The sequence below is a fragment of the Raphanus sativus genome, chromosome 7 (assembly GCF_000801105.2).
Source record: "Raphanus sativus cultivar WK10039 chromosome 7, ASM80110v3, whole genome shotgun sequence".
Lineage (NCBI taxonomy): Eukaryota > Viridiplantae > Streptophyta > Magnoliopsida > Brassicales > Brassicaceae > Raphanus > Raphanus sativus.
Window position 1 is genome coordinate 740,109 of NC_079517.1, and position 19,382 is coordinate 759,490.

The 19,382-nt window shown below is 33.7% G+C and overlaps 2 protein-coding genes and 1 non-coding gene across 4 annotated transcripts; all 3 read left to right on the top strand.

The window, feature by feature from the left end:
• Nucleotides 1–4,608: 4,608 nt before the first annotated feature.
• On the top strand, nt 4,609–7,071 carry LOC108815904 (probable 3-deoxy-D-manno-octulosonic acid transferase, mitochondrial). Of its 2 annotated transcripts, none has more exons than XM_018588434.2 (11): nt 4,609–4,863; nt 4,945–5,038; nt 5,117–5,159; nt 5,225–5,347; nt 5,471–5,590; nt 5,673–5,751; nt 5,917–6,033; nt 6,154–6,251; nt 6,344–6,437; nt 6,531–6,650; nt 6,742–7,071. In XM_018588434.2, exons 1-11 carry the CDS (start codon nt 4,671–4,673, stop codon nt 6,978–6,980), a joined length of 1,320 nt encoding a protein of 439 aa, XP_018443936.1. In that variant the 5' UTR covers nt 4,609–4,670; the 3' UTR covers nt 6,981–7,071. The 2 variants fall into 2 exon arrangements, with proteins under 2 accessions (XP_018443936.1, XP_056847075.1); XM_056991095.1 differs by having other exon boundaries at nt 6,531–6,672; nt 6,742–6,882.
• A 168-nt stretch (nt 7,072–7,239) lies between these two features.
• On the top strand, nt 7,240–7,312 carry TRNAR-UCU (transfer RNA arginine (anticodon UCU)). Its single transcript has one exon. It is a non-coding gene; the product is annotated as a tRNA-Arg (tRNA).
• A 6,598-nt stretch (nt 7,313–13,910) lies between these two features.
• Nucleotides 13,911–17,780, top strand: LOC108816777 (putative homeobox-leucine zipper protein ATHB-51). Its single transcript, XM_018589343.2, has 3 exons — nt 13,911–14,210; nt 16,910–17,265; nt 17,393–17,780. Exons 1-3 carry the CDS (start codon nt 14,093–14,095, stop codon nt 17,609–17,611), a joined length of 693 nt encoding a protein of 230 aa, XP_018444845.1. The 5' UTR covers nt 13,911–14,092; the 3' UTR covers nt 17,612–17,780.
• The last annotated feature ends 1,602 nt before the right edge of the window (nt 17,781–19,382 follow it).

Sequence of the window (19,382 nt, forward strand, 5' to 3'; positions counted from 1 at the left end):
AAGTACTAGTGTTAGTTTTGTAGTCGTAAACATTAGCTAAGGTTTTAGCAAATATCGTTTAAACGGACACCATCTAGAATATTACAATTTCTTAAGACCAAAGAACAATTCAAGACTTGAGAAAAAGTGAAAAACAGATATGGTCACCTCAGCACCTCTATTGGTGACTTTGGAAGATGATATGAAATGTTGTTAATCAATCGAAATTGAGCAAAGCTCCCGTGTAGAAAATGAATACTCAAAACATTTTGCATAGAAAAAATACTCAAATATATCTTACAAAGCACATTTGTTTTATGGCTAATTTGCGATGCTGCGTGCTTTAAATTGCACCGGCGGTCCCGTTTGTTAGTGTTTATATGAAGTTTAAAACATTAATTTAATAAATATCATAACAAATAAAAATTTAAACATTGACTAAAGTCAATTCCTTAAGTTAAAGAAGGTGAGCCAAAAATAAAAATAAATAAAGAAGGTGAGCCAAAAGAAAAGAAAATGTAAAAGAAGGAAAAGTCCATTATTTCATAAACTTCGAGTCTTCAACGCACGTTTCCACTTCGTCCATCAATCATTTTATTTCATAAACTTCGCAAATTAATATATAAATAATTCAGAACTTTAACGAGATACATTATTTTAAAAGTAAATGGATCTCGATTATTTTTAAACTATAGTTTATAAGTAGTAAGATGAAATGCACAGCTGGATAAAAAGGACTTCTCAATGGTTGAGGGTTGACTGTTAGAACCTAGAAGGTCACTAGTTTCAGTGATCACCTTACATTGGCATTAGATGATTCTATGTAAGTATTAAGTACAGTAGTTTAGTAATCATCTTTACACACTTGGTTAAATTAGTCATATTTTATTCGGATACTTTAGCCAGCACTGACATTACAACTCTAAAACGAACATTTCAGTTTATGAAGATACTTCATACGGAATGATTCATTTTCGGTCGGTTCAGTACCGAAACACCTATTAATAATTTAAATAGTTAGGACTTTTTTAATTTTGATTATTTTTGCTTGTACTTCTGATAGCGTATTTCGTGTAATCCGTTATCAAGTCAGTAAGTTGACAAATTAAAGTCTGTATTTGGTTGGCGTGTCATGTGAAGAACACATGCCGAGACAATTATCCAACATATACTCATAAATTTAGTGATATCATAAAAAAACTTGAGTTAATTATTATACATAATAACTATAATTATATAAATTGCCGAGATCTCGATCATCTTTGTTATTTCTGAATGTGATACTTGCTATTCTTTAGCACAAAATAATATTCCCCGATGGCTTTTGATTTCTTTGAATGTGAAACAAGTATGTACGATTATATACATCTCTATATTATCATGGTAACTTAAGCAACAATATTGTGGCAGAGGTATAATAATGAAAAATGGAATATGAATAAAAACAAAAGTTAGCACTACATATGTTGCATGCAGCCAGGTAGTAACATGCAGTGCCTTGCAAGTAAATATAATGTAAAAGGACCAAATGACACATGGGTTCTTACTTCTTACAGTTGGACTTTGCTTATTTAACTCACATTTGTCACCATTCGTTTCATCTTTCATCATTTTCAATAATTCTGAGACATGTTACTAAAATTAATGATAATGTACGTTTTTTACGGAACTGATTATCTAGTAAGTGTGATATAATAGGCTTAACAGCTGACTTTTTCATGACACACACGTGTAAAATAGATTTGGAAAAGAAAAAACAATGACCAATAATCAGATAAAGATTTTGACAAAAAGAAAAAAGTTAGATAAAATGGAATAACGAAACGAAAAATGGTAGACATAACACAAGATTAGCCCCACGAACAACGAAGGTATATGGACTTCGAACCCTTCACTGAAGAGCTGTTTGGCTTTGGCATACTAATAAACAGAATAAAAAAAAATTCTGAGCAACAGATTCGTAAATATATATTATTGGCCACATTATTGCTTAGGAATATACCATATATACAATGCTCACAACTGGTCCCGTATAATAAGTCAAAAATTTTAAGCCAATAGATTTTGAATTTAATGGTTGAAGTTCGCATATAAGCCATTGTAAGTTGTTTACGTAAGAACTGTAAATATGAAATAAATTAAAAGAGTTTGATATGTAATTGATCAAATGTATAATACTGTAAATTGATTTTGATTAGCAAAGACTGCTTAAGCATCCTTTTCTCCACAGTCGAGTATATTTTCATCGACTAAACCATATATCACCACTGTATATCACAAACGTCGAGTTGATTTAGTGGTAAAAAGTTACGGCTGTAACTACCACCATCTAAATTTTATTCGCGGTGAAGATGACTATTTATAATGCTTAAATTCCCGGTAAAATGGTGGAATTACCTGATAAAAAAATTATACGTATATCTATAAATAAAATTAAAAGAAATACTATCAGTGTATCTCTTTATGAAAATTCCTAGTCATCAATGTGTACTCTACCTTTCTTCTCTACTTTAGGAACAAACAATACCAAATAAAATATTAATTTTCCAAAGAAAAAGTATGTACATGTATTTCTATTGTTAGTTATTCAAATATATAAAATGAGTATATTTGTTACTTTTCTTTTTTTTGCTAAGAGTATATTTGTTACTTTAGCTATGAGAAATATGTTGCACAAAAAGCTATAATAAATTTGAAAATATTCAAAGAATCAATCAAGTTTTGTAGAAAACACAATTCAGAACAACTGGTGGGTTCCAATGTCCATACTTCATATAGAATTGATATCCTATCTACTTTGGAACTGAAACTCTCCCTCTCTCTCTTTTTATTTTAGGGTGTTATTTCAACTTTTAATTGTCGGCATATATATTCTGTGTATAATATTACATCACGTATCTGTCAATTCTTTAACAATAAACTACATAAAGTTTTTGATACCTCTTAAACTATTTTTTCCTTAACCTTCCATTCATATCATCTTTTAATAGGAGTTCAAATACAATCTCAAGAAACAGAGCATAAGGAAATTATGACAGAAAAACTCATTTAGGACTAGAGACACTGGTGTTAACCAACGTAGACGGGTGACTCAGTCATGCTGGAAATAGGCTACTAAAATCTTAGTTAAATGTTTAAAATCCTATACTTAATACGCATGAAACTCGATCGTCATATCATGTGTATTTTCTTATATACTATGGATGCAAATAATGATAAATTTTGGGAATATAATTGTTCATCATGATGTTGTATGTTGTGTCATTGTGTATCACAGATAGCGAGCTACGTTAGTTATAATATTTCATGAACCAAAGCTTACGTAATAAATTTGATCCTCGAAGCATTAGGTTATGATAGAATACTTGACTTTGAATACACGTATTGTTGTGAATTGTGATGTATTTTTGATTAGGTAAAATAGTAAATTTGATTGGCTGCCAAATGTGCATATATGATTAAAGATACTTTCCGTTCTTATTGAAAGAACCTCTAAATATCGATCTAAATACGTATTCAACCTCAAAAAACTCAAATCACCATATATAAAAAACATAAAAGGGAAGTTTACATAATACGATTCAAGAAGCTATCATTGGAAATGCTTAAGGTCATGAACCACTTAGTTGATGTGTACAATTTGGCTCCAATTTGCGAAGGAGACACCGCACCTTAGTCTTCAAGACCAAGTCTTCATCACTCTATTTCTCACCTACCTCAATGTTTCATTACTAATTCTGATTTTATATTAATATATGTTTATGGTATAGTTCCTAGGTCAAGAATTTTTGAATGTTTAACTTTTAGGTGGATTATCATATATTACTTTCTTTTGCCGCTTTTAAGGAAATTATAGCCATCTTTGACATTCTACTAATTAATTGTTTGTTCTTACGTCCATCAATCTTTTTTTTTTGTCAGCAACATTACTTCCATCAATCAAACAATCGTTGTAAGAGATTGTGCGTCCTTCACTATATTTTACATACATAAGATGACCAGACCAATAGAGGTGGCCGGAAACAAGACTAAGATGCTGGTTATTTAGTATAAGAAAACTACGTGCAATTTGGTCATAATTTTGCAGCAACGATAAAACAAGACATTTCAAAGAACTTATCTAGCTAATATTTAACTTTCAAATGAATTAAATCGACGAATGTTAAATTTCCGATTGATCTAAAATCAAAGACAAAGACTCAAACAGCAAGCAACATGGCACGTGGGAAGCTAAGCTTGCTATCAAAGTTATTCTGCTAACATATTTCTCAATTTTTTTTTAAAGTGAGTATTCTCACCTAGTAAGAAAAGGCAAAGGATAGTCACATTTAGTTTTGACTGTTTTGTTCACTTTATTGTAAGACAAATTTTTATGTGCTCAGAATATTCTACTTACTACCGTTTTGAAGAATCTGAAGATCATTCAGACAAGCAATGAACAATATGGACTTTATTATTGTCGTAAACGCTAAAGGCGCACATGACAGTCGTCAGTCGTCACTATGCGTTCGAAGCAATTATCCCAAGTTGGGCCATTGTTAAATATAATCGGGCTCGAAAATAATTTACTAATATATATTGGGCTTATACGGCCCGATTAAAATACGACGACGTTCTATAAGCAGTTCCAAAGTGAATAGAGCCGGGCAGAGCAGACGTCGGCGACGTCCCTGAGTGGCGGCGGAAGCGCGATGGAGCTCGGAGTGCTTGTGTACAGACTCTACAGAGCTTTAACCTACGGCGTCTCGCCGTTCATTCACCTCCACATGCGGTGGCGCAGGCTCCGAGGCCTAGAGCATTTTCGCCGGTGGCACGAACGGTTCGGTCATCCCTCCGCCGTACGGCCACCGGGATCTCTCGTCTGGTTTCACGCCGTCTCTTTAGGTTATAAAAACTCAATTGATCATCGCCGATTAGTCTTCAAAATCGAGAAATTGAAGCTCTTCTTCTTTCTCTCTGTCTCAGGTGAAGGAATGGCTGCCGTTCCGGTGATCAGACGATGCAATGAGATGAAGCCGGAGATGACTATCTTAATGACGACGACGACACTATCTGCATTGTATTGTTTCTTTCCTACACTTCAAAAAAAAACGGGATTTAAAGTTTCAATCATTTTTTTTTTGTTTTTCCGTTTCAGTGAAGTGATAAGGAAGCAGCTTCCTGCTGGAGTATTACATCAAGTATGTATGTGTGTATGTTTCAGTGTTCTCTTTTGATCTTGCTAAAGTTTCGAACTTTTTGCCAGTTTGCACCGCTCGATACACCCGTGGCTGTTGACAGATTCCTTGGCTACTGGAAACCAAATGCGATTATCATTATGGAGAACGAACTGTGGCCTAATCTCATCATGTCTGCTGCACTACTTCGTGTAATTTAATTCTTCATTAATGATGAACTCAATGATATCCATTTGCATATGCATAGTAATAACATGTACTTGACTCTTTTGCATTGGTTAATATAATGTTTCTGTTAAAATCTAACTTTACAGATTCCCTTGGCGTTGTTGAACGCTCGGATGTCTACAAAATCCTTTAAACGGTGGTCTAGTCCTCTCTTTCTACCGCTGGCATCATTGCTGCTATCCAAATTCTCACTAATTGCCCCACTCGTATGTAATGCTATAACTTCATCAAATCAAGGTTTTATCTGATCTGGCTTATGTTAATGTTTTCTTGCCTCAAATGCGACAGAGCAGCCTGCAGGGTATACATTTCCAGCTGCTGCAGGCACCACCCTTTGTCATTAATTTTTCTGGAGACTTGAAATACGGTATTTGCAGTCCACCTATGCTTCAAGATATTTTCATTGAGATCTAGAATTGTTGATGTTTGATGTTATGTCCACCCTCGTTAATGATCTGCAACTTAGTTTCATTTTGATGAATTTCTTAGGCGACTTTAAGATTTATGTCCTGTCTCTGCTCTCTTCTTCCAGTGGTAAACAAGTTCCATGTATCTAGCGGAACATCTGAAAGTATAAGAGATCTAAAAGCACAACTCTCAGAAATGAAGGTCTGGATTGCATCTTCATTACATAAAGGCGAGGAAGAAGGTACAAATTATCTTAACTAATGTATAACATAACTTTGTCCTCTGCAGTATTTCTTTAGGTATGCATCTTTTGTTTTTTAATGCATTTATCAAAATTTGATGATCAAAGTTGTATGCACAGTCATTTTAGGAGTTCACAACTTGCTTCTCCAGTCACATCCTGACTCTGTTGTCATAATTGTTCCTCGACATCCACATCATGGCCAACAGATTGCTCAAGTATGTTCCAAAACCAACTTCTACTTATTTTGATTATTGGCATGGCTTACTTTTGGCAAAATACATTTCAATCTTACCAGATACTTTTGTAGAAATTGCGGAAAGATGGTCAAAGTGTAGCTTTAAGGTCTCGAAATGAGAAGCTCACATCACAGAAGACAAATATATATGTGGTTGATACACTAGGTTGGGTTCTTTCCTTTGCATTAATGTTCATAGTGGCTGGTCGCTCTGTACTTTCTTCATCAACATGATCTGATCCTGCTTTGTTTTCTTCAGGTGAACTAAGAGAATTCTACAGAGTAGCTCCAATAGCCGTCATTGGAGGTTCTTTCCTTCCGTGGTTAACTGGTCATAACGTGTCTGAAGCAGCTGCCGCTGGCTGTGCCGTTATTACAGGTGCTCAGTGATAAGATAAGATGTTAGTATATAGTATTATTCATTCTTCCTCTCTTTTTTTTTTTCAAACCTTTGTGTTATGTTTTGTTAGGTTGTCATGTTGGGCATTTCTCTCACATGGTGGAGGCAATGCAGCAGGCGAATCCCTTATCGATTACGCAGGTATCGAGTAAGCTAGAGCTCAAAGAAGCGATTGACATGCTCCTGAGTAATCCTGAGATCTTGGAAGCACGTCAGAGAGCGTGTAAAGAGGTATATGAATCTCTATCGAGCTGCATTATCTCGAACATTTGGAATCTTCTCAATCTCCATATCTTTAGAGGGAGATGATTTGTTTGTGTGGTAATTGACTACTGAAATAATAGATGTAGACATTTGTAGCACCTGAAACTCTAAACATGTACCTGAAGAAGTTATCCTTTTTTTTTGTTAGAAAACTTTCTTATTTGCTTTGAATATTGTCAAACTTCAGGACTTATTTTATTCAATCCTTTTGCACTATAAGCAATGTATTGTATGTAGGTAAAGAAACTGAATAAGAGTAGCCTTTATCTTGATGGACTACTTTGTTTTTTAGTTATTAAGCAAAGCGCCCGTGGCCTAATGGATAAGGCGTTTGACTTCTAATCAAACGATTGTGGGTTCGAGTCCCACCGGGCGTGTTAATTTTTTTTCACTTTTTTCTATATTTCATTGGATATGCATATGCCACTTTTATCATTCTTCGTGACTTGTGGATATTATAGTTTCGATGTAGCAATTTAAGTAAATAATTGAATATTTAGTATTCTTCTTCTTCAATTGCATTTTTAAATATTAATTTCTTTATTTTATAACTACTATTCTGCAAGTAATTTTAAATTCTTTTCCTACAAGATAATTTTCTGTTTTCTTCATGTCAGACTATTTCAAAATATATTAAAAACTATGAACAATTTTCCATCAAAATCTGTCAGCATATTAATTGTTACACTTAGATGCTTTACTAGAATCCTCAACATTACTATTTTGATCCACAGTATTCCAACAATTAATTGAAACAAATTTGTTTTTTTCCGTGCTTAAGTTTAAAATATTTGTGACTTAATAAACATTTTCAACGTATAATGGGTTTAGTTTTATGAGACTTTTTTAAACTATAGATGTCTGGTAAAACTACTACACACAATAAATTTGCCTGTTTATATATATATATATATATATATATGGTCTTAAATTAGGGTCTGACTTTAACGGCGGATTTAATTGTTACGTATTACGAATTGAATTTGAAACTAATAGTAAAGGCATGTCCTGTACCAACATTAAACCTCACTGTTTATATTCATCTATAGTATCGTCATACTAATATTTTACCTTTACAGTTATATCGTTACTTACTTATCGGTGCATGGTACAGTGTAGTAATTAGTTCAATGGTGGCCTGTGGGGACCTTTTCTTGATTACCGATCTTAGTAACTGATGGATCAAAGATATATCAAATCGGATATATAGTATATAATACTATTATATTAGAGCAATGGCTGACAAAAAAAAATATTAGAGCAATGAATATTTTTAACCAAAAAAATAAAGAAATGAATCTTTTTAATTAAAAAATATATATTTCATTTATCTTTCGGTGACTGGAGAAACAGAGGTCTAGATTACAGGAGACTAAACATATATTAAACAACCAAGTAAAAAACGAGAAACAACTAATAAATTTCTTAACTAAAAATCCCGAAAAACAATGACATATTCTCTATACGGGGTTTGAGTATGATTAATACATGTCTTTTAGGAAAAGTCTCTTAGCGAATATAAGAGACGTTTCTTAGTTTTTAACTAAAAAAATATTTAGGTTCTCATCGATATCTCAGTTTCTCATCGGTAAAGAAATTAACGAGCACAGTTGCAAAATTTTGGTGGAGTCCGGGAGGAAGTACAAAGGGCATGCACTGGAAATCATGGGACAAAGTCTGCCTCCCCAAAGAAGAAGGAGGATTGGGTTTTAAAGATATTATGAACTTTAATACGGCGATGCTGGCAAAGCAACTTTGGCGCCTTATTAATAAACCGAACACTCTCTTCTCTCGAGTGTTCAAGGGTCGGTATTTCAGGAACGCTTCTCCCCTGGAACCGATCCGATCATACTCACCATCCTATGGCTGGAGGAGTATTGTATCTGCTAGATCTCTGGTTAGCAAAGGACTAATTAAAAGGGTGGGAACAGGGTCATCGATTTCGGTGTGGAATGACCCCTGGCTCCCAACCACTCGCCCGAGACCAGCAAACAAAAATCAACATAACTTGTTACCGGACCTTACTGTTGACTCCCTTATAATTCCGGGTACTAGGACTTGGAATTTACAGGCAATTCGGGATTTGGTGGACCCCTTGGACGCAAAGATAATAGAAAGTATACCTCTTAGCCGTACAAGTATGGAAGACAGAGACGGGTGGCATTTTACAAACAATGGGAAATACACAGTTAAATCAGGATATGTGGTAGAAAGAATCTACCCAGACAATGGAAAAAATCAGGTCTTCTATGGACCAACGGTAGACGCCTTAAAAGCTTTTTGTTGGCAGGTGAAATGTCCACCGAAGATAAAACATTTTTTATGGCAGATAATTTCAGGATGTGTGGCAGTTAGGAAAAATCTGAAGGCCCGAGGGCTGAAAGGGGATATAGGATGTGATAGATGTGGGCATGCTGAGGAATCAATGAATCATGTATTCTTTGATTGTCCCCCAGCACGGCAGGTTTGGGCGCTATCGATGATTCCGACCAACCCAACAGTCTTCCCATCAGACTCCCTATTTTCTAATATGGATCATTTATTTTGGCGGGTTTCACCAAACTTGAAGGATCACCAGTTTGCTTGGATCTTATGGTACATTTGGAAAGCAAGGAATAGTAAAGTGTTTAGTAATTTGGATATAGATGCAAGGGATACACTAACGCTGGCTGAATCGGAATCTTCTATGTGGGCGGCGGCACAGGAGACAGATACACGAAGAAATATAATACCACAAGTACACCAACCTCCAGTAATCCCAGAGAGATGGTGCTTTACGGATGCCTCGTGGAAGGATAAAGATATTTTCTCAGGTCAAGGATGGTTTAGTACATTAGAAGGATTTACGGGTTTAATGGGAGCCCGAAATGTTAGGGCCAGTTTATCTCCCCTACACTCGGAGGTTGAGGCTCTAATTTGAGCAATGGAGTGTATGAAAAACCTAAGACAGTATCATGTTACGTTTGCTACGGATTGTTCTCAATTGGTGAAGATGGTTTCAGAACCAGAAGAATGGCCAGCATTCGCCAGCTATTTGGAAGACATCAAGAGTCTACAAGACAATTTCTCGAGCTCACAGATCATACATGTACCACGAACGGAGAATTCAAAGGCGGATCGTTTAGCACGCAGTGCCAGACAACAATCGTCTTTCGTCGTTCACATGGATGCAGAGCCCCCAGTTTGGTCCGCAGAGTCTATATGAGTCTGTTTGTTGATGACAAAAAAAAAAAAAAAAAAAAAAGTTATGCCTTGCCAATTGACAAAGCCTTGCCTTGTTTCTTCTTCTGTCCAACGCATACATAAGAGACTGTTAAAAAAGTTTGTATGCGGATATTATTTAATTTTATTGACCATATTCGCATAAAAATAATTTATTTTTATTATTATTCAAGTAACTTTTCTGAAAATCGTTATCATGAACCCAACTGATCATTTTTAAGCAAGGAACCCAGTTGATAATTTTAAGAAAGGAACCCAATTGATTAACTTCGGGCCGGTTCTTAACATCATTTTAGCTACTATATGGAAAAATTAAGGACCGATACTCTGTTCAAATAAAAATATACTCATTATATGTTTTCAGAGGGTGAATGTTTAAGAATATACAAAAGTTTGAAGGAGAGGTGAATGGTGATCATCTGATAATATAAACGAGTAGTTAGGTCAACATGGATAGGAAAACTGTGAAGTTTTTTTTTTTTTTAACTGTGAAGTTTAATGATTAATGATTAATATCGATGTTCTTTTTACGAAAAATGATCTTAATTTTTTTTTGATCAATCTTAATTTTATTTTATTTTGAGAAGAACATGGATCTTGTATTCTTGTTCCTCCACACACATACGTGATATACTTAAAAGACACATATATATGATATGATATATGTGTAAATCGTATTATTTTGGGTTGTATGTAAAACACGTGTTTGTTGGTCCATATCGATGACTTTTATGATTGTCTTTAGCTGAAATAGTATGTGATGAGTTGTTATCAAACGAGTCCTTCGCAATGAATGCAATCATCGAAGTCCATTAAAATTTCTCAGAAAAAGTTAAAACAGCGAAAATTGTAATGTCTCATCTCTTTCAAAGGCTTCCTTTTTTCCTTATGCACTGTCGTTAGTTTTAAAACTCATTGCTTATAATCAATCGGCTCAAACCCTATCTACTTGCTTTTAACATACAAAAATATTCATTTCTTCTCTCCCCTCGAACACTCTTTCTCTTACACTGTTACACATCAACCGTTTGTTAAGTAGCAATTGAATATGGAGCGAGAGAGAGAGATTGTTGAACTGCAAGTTAATAAAAGAATGTGGGGGTAACGAGAGAGAAAAAGAGTACACAGTAGATGAGGACAATGAGACTTAGTTTTCAAACTTGTTCTTTGTTTTGGCTTTTATTGGTCATATTTCACTCTCTATATATAGATGATGCACATAGCTCTCTGTGTTGATTCTTAGCTTTCAAAGGTAGCTTTTAGCCTCACCCTATACACTATACAGCTTACTGCACATATAAATTGGTTATGGACTTGCCACTAGTGGCAACTTTTTTTGCATATATTAATTTAGAATCCACGCACATATATAATATATATAAAGTATACTTAGATGGTGTGTTAATAAAACAAAATTATATCTTGGAACCAAGAATGAAGCATGGAGGCATAACCAAAGGAGATGAGAACCACATTGTCAGTTTTATGGAGTTTGGGGGGGGGGGGGGGGCATTTATTTCTTTTCACTCTCTCTTTCACATTGACAAATGTAAGTCCCCACCAATTAATACATAACATTTCTTACAAATATTAGTATCCGGTATCCCTCCGTTTTTATTTAAATGACATTTTGACATTCTTTTCTTGTTCCAATATACTTGACATTTTAATAAAAACTAGATTTTGACCCGTCCGACTGGGCGGGTATTTATTTTATATTTTTAATTTTTCTTTTAATATTAAATGATGTATTTGTAATATTTAAATATAAATTTAGATTGGAACTTAGTTTTTGCAGTTATAATAAAAATTAAAATAAAAAAAAAATATTATGATATAAATTTTAAATTTCCTAATTAAAATAATATAGAAGTGGGTCTTCATTTTTTCCAATTCAAAAATCTTAGCATCTCTCAAATACAAAGAAATAAAATTATAAATACATAAAATATATAACCATATTTGAAACTATAATTTCTATTAAAATAAATTTGTTAAAGAAAAATAACGTTGTGCTGTTTTTGTTTAATTCTAGAGTTTGACCCGTGAGACCGTGACAGTACAAATATTTTTTTCACTTAAATTTTTTTCTTTGTACTAATGGTATACTATATATATTTGTAAATTAAAATGTATTACATAATTGCTAATATAACATTTTAAAACATAACGATTTTATTTATTACTTTAAAATAATTATATTTTCTGATTTAGTCATCTATTATCATATAAACAAATTTTATATTTATAACTAATTGGACATATATAGGAAGCATTATGCTAATAATATATGGAAAAAATATTTTATTTATATGTTATATGAATTGATTATGACGTGTGATTTTTTATTTTATTATTTATTACTAATAGATATTAAAAATATTTAATATTTTACAACGAAATATATTAGGAAATATATTTTAGTTAAGATTTTATTAAGGAAATCTATTATTTAAATTAGGAAAAAACATTAAATGCTTAAATCTATTATTTAAATTAGGAAAAGACAATCATACTTAAATATAACTTCATTCAATGCTTCAGTGGCATGACAATGTAAATATAGTAAAAAATTAAGGGTTAATCTAATTTTGTACTTCTGTTTTAATAGAATAGATTTAATATTTTACAACGAAATATATTAGGAAATATATTTTAGTTAAGATTTTATTAAGGAAATCTATTATTTAAATTAGGAAAAAACATTAAATGCTTAAATCTATTATTTAAATTAGTAAAAGACAATCATACTTAAATATAACTTCATTCAATGCTTCAGTGGCATGACAATGTAAATATAGTGAAAAATTAAGGGTTAATCTAATTTTGTACTTCTGTTTTAATAGAATAGATAATATAAAATATGTGACAACTGACTATTTTTACCCTATACTTATTCTTTTTTTTTTTGTAAACAAAAACGTGTAATCAATTAAAATGCTTATTACCCTATATTTATTCTACCCTTAATGTTTTACGAAACGTGTAATCGATTGATAAAGAAGGATATAAAAAAAATTTCAAAAAAAAGAAGGATATAAAATGTATTATACTGGGTGTCTTAATTTGTGTGAAGCCTCCTACAGCGCCAAAGGGAGTATAAAATTCTCATAAATGTTCATTTTTCTTTTCAGCTACATCTATTTTCCACGTCTATAAAAATCAGTCAATTAAGACGGTGGTTATAATGTTAATGTCCACAAGTAGATTTACGTAAATGTTAAAAAGTTCCAAGTTTAGAAGATCTGTTAAAATAATTAGTCTAGTTAGAATGTGATGTAACATTTATTGGTTTATGTACATCTAAAGGTAAAGTTTTGGTCCTTTCACACACGGCTCATGATACCTCTATCTCTTTAGTAAAATAATTTTCTAAAATAGTCACATGGTCTCAAAAATTTAAAGTCTCTTGGTATGTTCACATTGTATTCTTAATCAAAGAAATACAGTTATCCGATTTTTTTTGTTAAACTTTCAAGTTTGACCACTTGGATACAACAAAATATGTCAACCCATATTAATGTTAAATACATAATGGATGATGATGTGCAAGTAAGACAAGATTATATCACACTTTCCTTTTCAATCTTTAAATTCCAACAAAAGGCACTGTCGGGTTGCTCCCTTATTAGGTGAAAAAAATTCACACAACACACACACACACACATTCTCTCCATCGCTATGTCTAATGTCTATTTACTATATATGTCTCCCCTCAGTGCATCCAGTTATATAAATTGCTTTGAACACTGCATGCTCTCATAGTCTCACAGTTTGTTGCTCTTCCAAAAGAAAGTGTGGTCCATCATGCCCTAGTTTTCTTTTCTTTAGCTTCTTCATCGTATTAGATCCTATAACTTTCCTGCTTTTTAGTCATTTCTCATATCTTCTTATATATATTAAGATTCACAAGAACTGAGAAGAAATTAAAAGAAATGGAATGGACAACGACAAGAAACGTAGAAGACGTGAGAATTGCTTTCATGACGCCGCCATGGCCGGAGTCGAGTTCCTTCAACTCGCTCCATAGCTCCAGTTATGATCCTTATGCAGGTATATATTACATTTCTTTTCTTTACATTTATATTTTATTTGAGTACATAGATGCTCCTGTTTCTTTAATTTAGTTGCATACTGTCCTATCTCTCTTGGGGTTAGATTTTCAATCCATATGTATTCACCAAAATGTTAGTTTATATTGTAATTGCATATTTAATCACACGTAAAACAAGTCCGTAAACTTTTTTTTTGTTGCAACAAATCCATGAACTAGAAAACAACTTATTTCCCACTTTCACCTGTTCTTAAGTTTAGTATTTTATTTTGTTGTAAACGATTTATTTGAGAAAGTATTCGTAGGCATCATTCCAAAGACCTTGGGATATGTTACCTAAACTAAAATCAATAGACTTTCTCTGAGATGAGAACTTAGTATTTAGGATGTTCTTATCTTCGGTCAAGAAAATTTAATACTCCCTCTGTTTTTTAAAGATGTATGTTTTAGAGTTTTCACACATATTAAGAAAACACATTAACCATACATTGTTTTTAGAAATTACCAAATTTCAATGCATTTTAACCAATAGTCTTTCAATAAATTCAATTAATTTTATTGAAATTTGCAATTTTTATATAGAAAACATAAAAAATACATCTTTTTGAAACAAATATTTTTTCCAGAACATGCATCTTTTAAAAACAGAGGGAGTATTTAAGTTTCTTCTTTTCTTGGGACCCAGAGTACTTTTTCTTGGGATCCAAATTCTAAAAAGTTAAAAACGTCACTTTTGATAAGTTGAGATTCGCTTATACTGTAAACGAAAATATTGTATAGCTCATAATTATACTCTACCGCTTGTAACATTGAACTCTTCTTAAGAGTAATTAATGTAGAGGTAGAAAATCGATTGTTTTGGGGCACCAAATACTTAGCTTGAGTAGTAGTAGTAGTAGTTGAAGTACGTCTACCTATACAATACTTATCATAATTTTTTTATTTTAGGTTAGGCTCTGATACCATGTAAAGTACAAGAGATCTTTGTGTAAACTGTGTTATCATATTAACTCACCAGGCAATGCCTTATATACATGTTACACACGACAATGATAAGGTTAAATCTATACAATACTTATCATAATATATATTCTAGTATAGCGGTAGAGTATATCCCAAGTATATTCAACAGAAATCTTCTAGATCCTTCTTATCCTTCCTTAACAGTAAGCACTGACGAGCCAAAGACAGAGGCTTTGCTCGTTACCAAGGCCCAGCAGATGACACAAGAGAAGAAGATGGACCTGTAGCTAAATGACAAACAGAGCACTCAGAAGCAAGTCACCAACGGTCAAGCAACGCAACGTTCATGCCGTAGTACGATCAACACAGCTCAGCATTTACAGCTATTCAACAGATTTAATTCCTTAGTATGCTGACGTGTTGTCTTATCTGTAACAAGAGCTCGTGTGTACAAGAGCGTGACATTGTCACAATGTGGAACCAAGTTGAATATCAAAGAGAAAAGTTCATCTTCTTTACCAAGTTTTAATAAAGCTTGGTAAACAGAGTTCCGGGACAAACAGAGCTGTTTTCGGATCCAAGCCATTTTCGTAGTCTGGCGGGTAAGATGCAGTATCTTACGTTGACAAGACCAGACATACAGTATGCAGTCAACTATGTGTGTAGAAAGATGCATGCTCTAACCGTAGCTGACTTCACCAACTTGAAGCGTCTGTTACGGTATCTCAAAGGGACATACAGCTATGGCATCAACCTAAACGCCAACACTGATGTCAAACTCCATGCTTATAGCGACAGTGACTGGGCAGGGTGTAAAGAAACAAGGAGATCAACAGGAGGTTTCTGCACTTTGCTTGGCTCCAACGTCATCTCCTGGTCTGCAAAGAGACACCCTACGGTGTCAAGGTCCTCCACTGAGGCTGAGTATAGAACTCTCTCTACTACAGCGTGTGAAATGAAGTGGTTGGCTGCGCTGCTTGGAGAGATGGGAGTCTCCATACCGGTTACTCCACGACTTTATTGCGACAATCTCTCCGCGGTCTATCTCACTGCAAACCCGGCCCTTCACAACCGTTCAAAGCATTTTGACACTGACTTTCATTATGTTCGAGAACGTGTTGCTCTAGGTGCGTTGGTGGTTCAGCAAGTGCCTGCAATACATCAGCTGGCCGATATCTTTACTAAGTCACTTCCCCAGCGTCCTTTCTTCTATCTCAGGTCCAAACTTGGTGTCTCGGAACCTCCCGTCACCAGTTTGAGGGGGTGTGTAAGCACTAACGAGCCAAAGACAGAGGCTTTGCTCGTTACCAAGGCCCAGCAGATGACACAAGAGAAGAAGATGGGCCTGCAGCTAAATGACAAACAAAGCACTCGGAAGCAAGTCACCAACGGTCAAGCAACGCAACGTTCATGCCGTAGTACGATCAACACAGCTCAGCATTTACAGCTATTCAACAGATTTGATTCCTTAGTATACTGACGTATTGTCTTATCTGTAACAAGAGCTCGTGTATATAAGAGCGTGACATTGTGACAATGTGGAACCAAGTTGAATAACAAAGAGAAAAGTTCATCTTCTTTACCAAGCTTTAATAAAGCTTTTATATACTACTATTAAGAATTTATTTTCTTAACTTACGGAAGTTTGTTACTAATGTTGTGCATTTTCTATGTTTTCAATGACCTTTTTCCTAAGCATTGGATACAAAATTGTGTTGTTGTTATGTTACACTAGGAAGTTCATACGCACCGGCAGATACGCAACTCGGGCCGGTCACCTCTGTACCGGAATCAGAAAAGATAATCAGTGCGTACCAGTTTTCGAGCAACAACAACGAGATGATAAAGAAGAAGAGACTAACGAGTGGACAATTAGCTTCACTTGAACGGAGTTTTCAAGAAGAGATCAAACTAGATTCAGACAGGAAGCTGAAGCTGTCGAGAGAGCTTGGTTTGCAGCCACGTCAGATAGCAGTTTGGTTCCAGAACCGCCGTGCAAGATGGAAGGCGAAGCAGCTCGAGCAGCTATACGATTCGCTTAGGCAAGAGTACGACGTTGTTTCTAGAGAGAAGCAGATGCTGCACGAGGAGGTTTGTGTACCATATACCATTTTGCAATATTTTTCAAAATCATAAATATTTTTATTTTTTTGTTTTCTCCCTGAGTTCTTGATTCTATATAGAAAGGCCCCATCCCATAACACAATTTGTGACGCAGGTTAGGAAGCTAAGAGCTCTGCTAAGAGACCATGGATTGATCAAGAAACAGATCCCCGGTGGGGAAAACACGACGGAGATTCCATCGGTGGTGATAGCTCATCCAGGAGCAGAAAATTTAAACAACAATCAAATCAGTGGAGAAAATCAAATTTACGGTATTGATCAATACAACAACCCGATGCTCATCGTTTCCTCTTGCTGGCCCCCTTTCCCTTAATCACTGTTGCTTATCTTAGACAGAGCTTCAGATTGGGCAGGGACATTAAAGTGGTGTTACACTAAGACAAGCTTTATTTTTGTATTATTGCACTTTCTTAAAACATAAATGGAACGTTCCTGTGTCACAAGCCAAAAGGATAATCATTCCACAGTAGTTATTGACTTATTGCTATTTGAAAGTTGCCTTTTCCTTGTGTGTTGTTGTGTTGCTTTCCTGCAACTTCGGGCTTCTTATTAGGCCATCCACATTGGTTGAAAGACTCCATAGATTTCTTAAAACAAGTTTTTATAGATATAAATATTACCAATCTCCTAAAATTGTGACACTTGTTAAAAAAATTCTCGAGAGAGTCTCTCAGAGACAATCTCCTTTTATCTCTTTTTTTCTGCTTTTATTTGTATATTCTCAAGAAATTATATTGCTGCTCATGCCCTTAGTTTTCTCATTGTTCTTTGATATTTGCAATAGCATTACATTTATTTTCATTCTTCATAATATTTTAACTTTTTTTTTTGTTATACAAAATTGTCATGTTTACTATTGGACAGAGAAGTGTTATTTCAACATTTTTTCTTGTAAAATAATATTTCAGTTGAAAATTAATTACAAACTGTATTTATTTTATAAATAATTTTATTTATCTCAAATATTATTGGTTAGAAAATATAATTAATAATAATTTACATATATTTTAATTACTTTTTAATCTGTATAAAAAATATTAAAGTGATATTTATTTAGAAACCGAGAAGAAAGAGCTTCGGCTGTAAATTCGAAAAAGAAATATCCATCTAGGGCCACGACTAACACGTAAACAATACAATTTAACCCGTTAAGTAAAGCCCATAAGGAATCCAAGTTGCATGAAAGGGGCTTCGTGAAATATATACATTCAGTAGAAGAAATTAGATAATTGTTGAGGAAAATAAGTATCGAGCCCAGTGTTTATGTAAAGGAAAAATTCCTTAAAAATATACATACTGAATTTCTTTTGCTGAAAAAATACACGAACTTTTTTGGCTTCCCAAAAAATATACAAACTAATTTTGATTGTTCATAAAATACACGAACTTTTGAATTTTGAAGGTTTCACACTTCGATTTTAACGGTGTAAACAGTGACTAACAGAATAGTAAGACGCCGTTAGACGCCATTAACTCTGATTAAAAAGTTCATGTATTTCATGGACAACCAAAATTAGTTCGTGTATTTTTCGGGAAGCTTAAAAAGTTCATGTATTTTTCAGCAAAGGAAATTTAGTATGTGTATTTTTAAGGAATTTTCAAATGGAGTTTGGATATTTCATATACTATTCAGAGGCTAAATATCTGGACCCAATACATATCCAAAATTTTATATTTGTAAACTTTCGGTTTGGTTTTGGACCAGATATTTTCGATCTGAAAAATCAAGATCCGAAAAAAAACGGCCCAAACCCGACCAAAGACCTGAAAAAAACACATTCTCTATCACATGATACAGGTCCGAAATTTTATATTTGTAAACTTTCGGTTTGATTTTGGACCGAATTAATGTCTAGCCGGATTCAAAAACTTGAATCGGAACTGACCCAAAAATATTCTGTCCAAAACCAAACCAAAAGTTCACAAATATTTGTTGAGTCCAATTTAGTCGAAATCTATCATATATATCTAAAAATTCACAAACAACTCTAAATTTTACATTGAAAGTTTCATATTAATTAAAAATGTTTCTGTTACAAAAAACAAAACTAAAAAATATTGCAAAAATAATAACAAAATTGTTA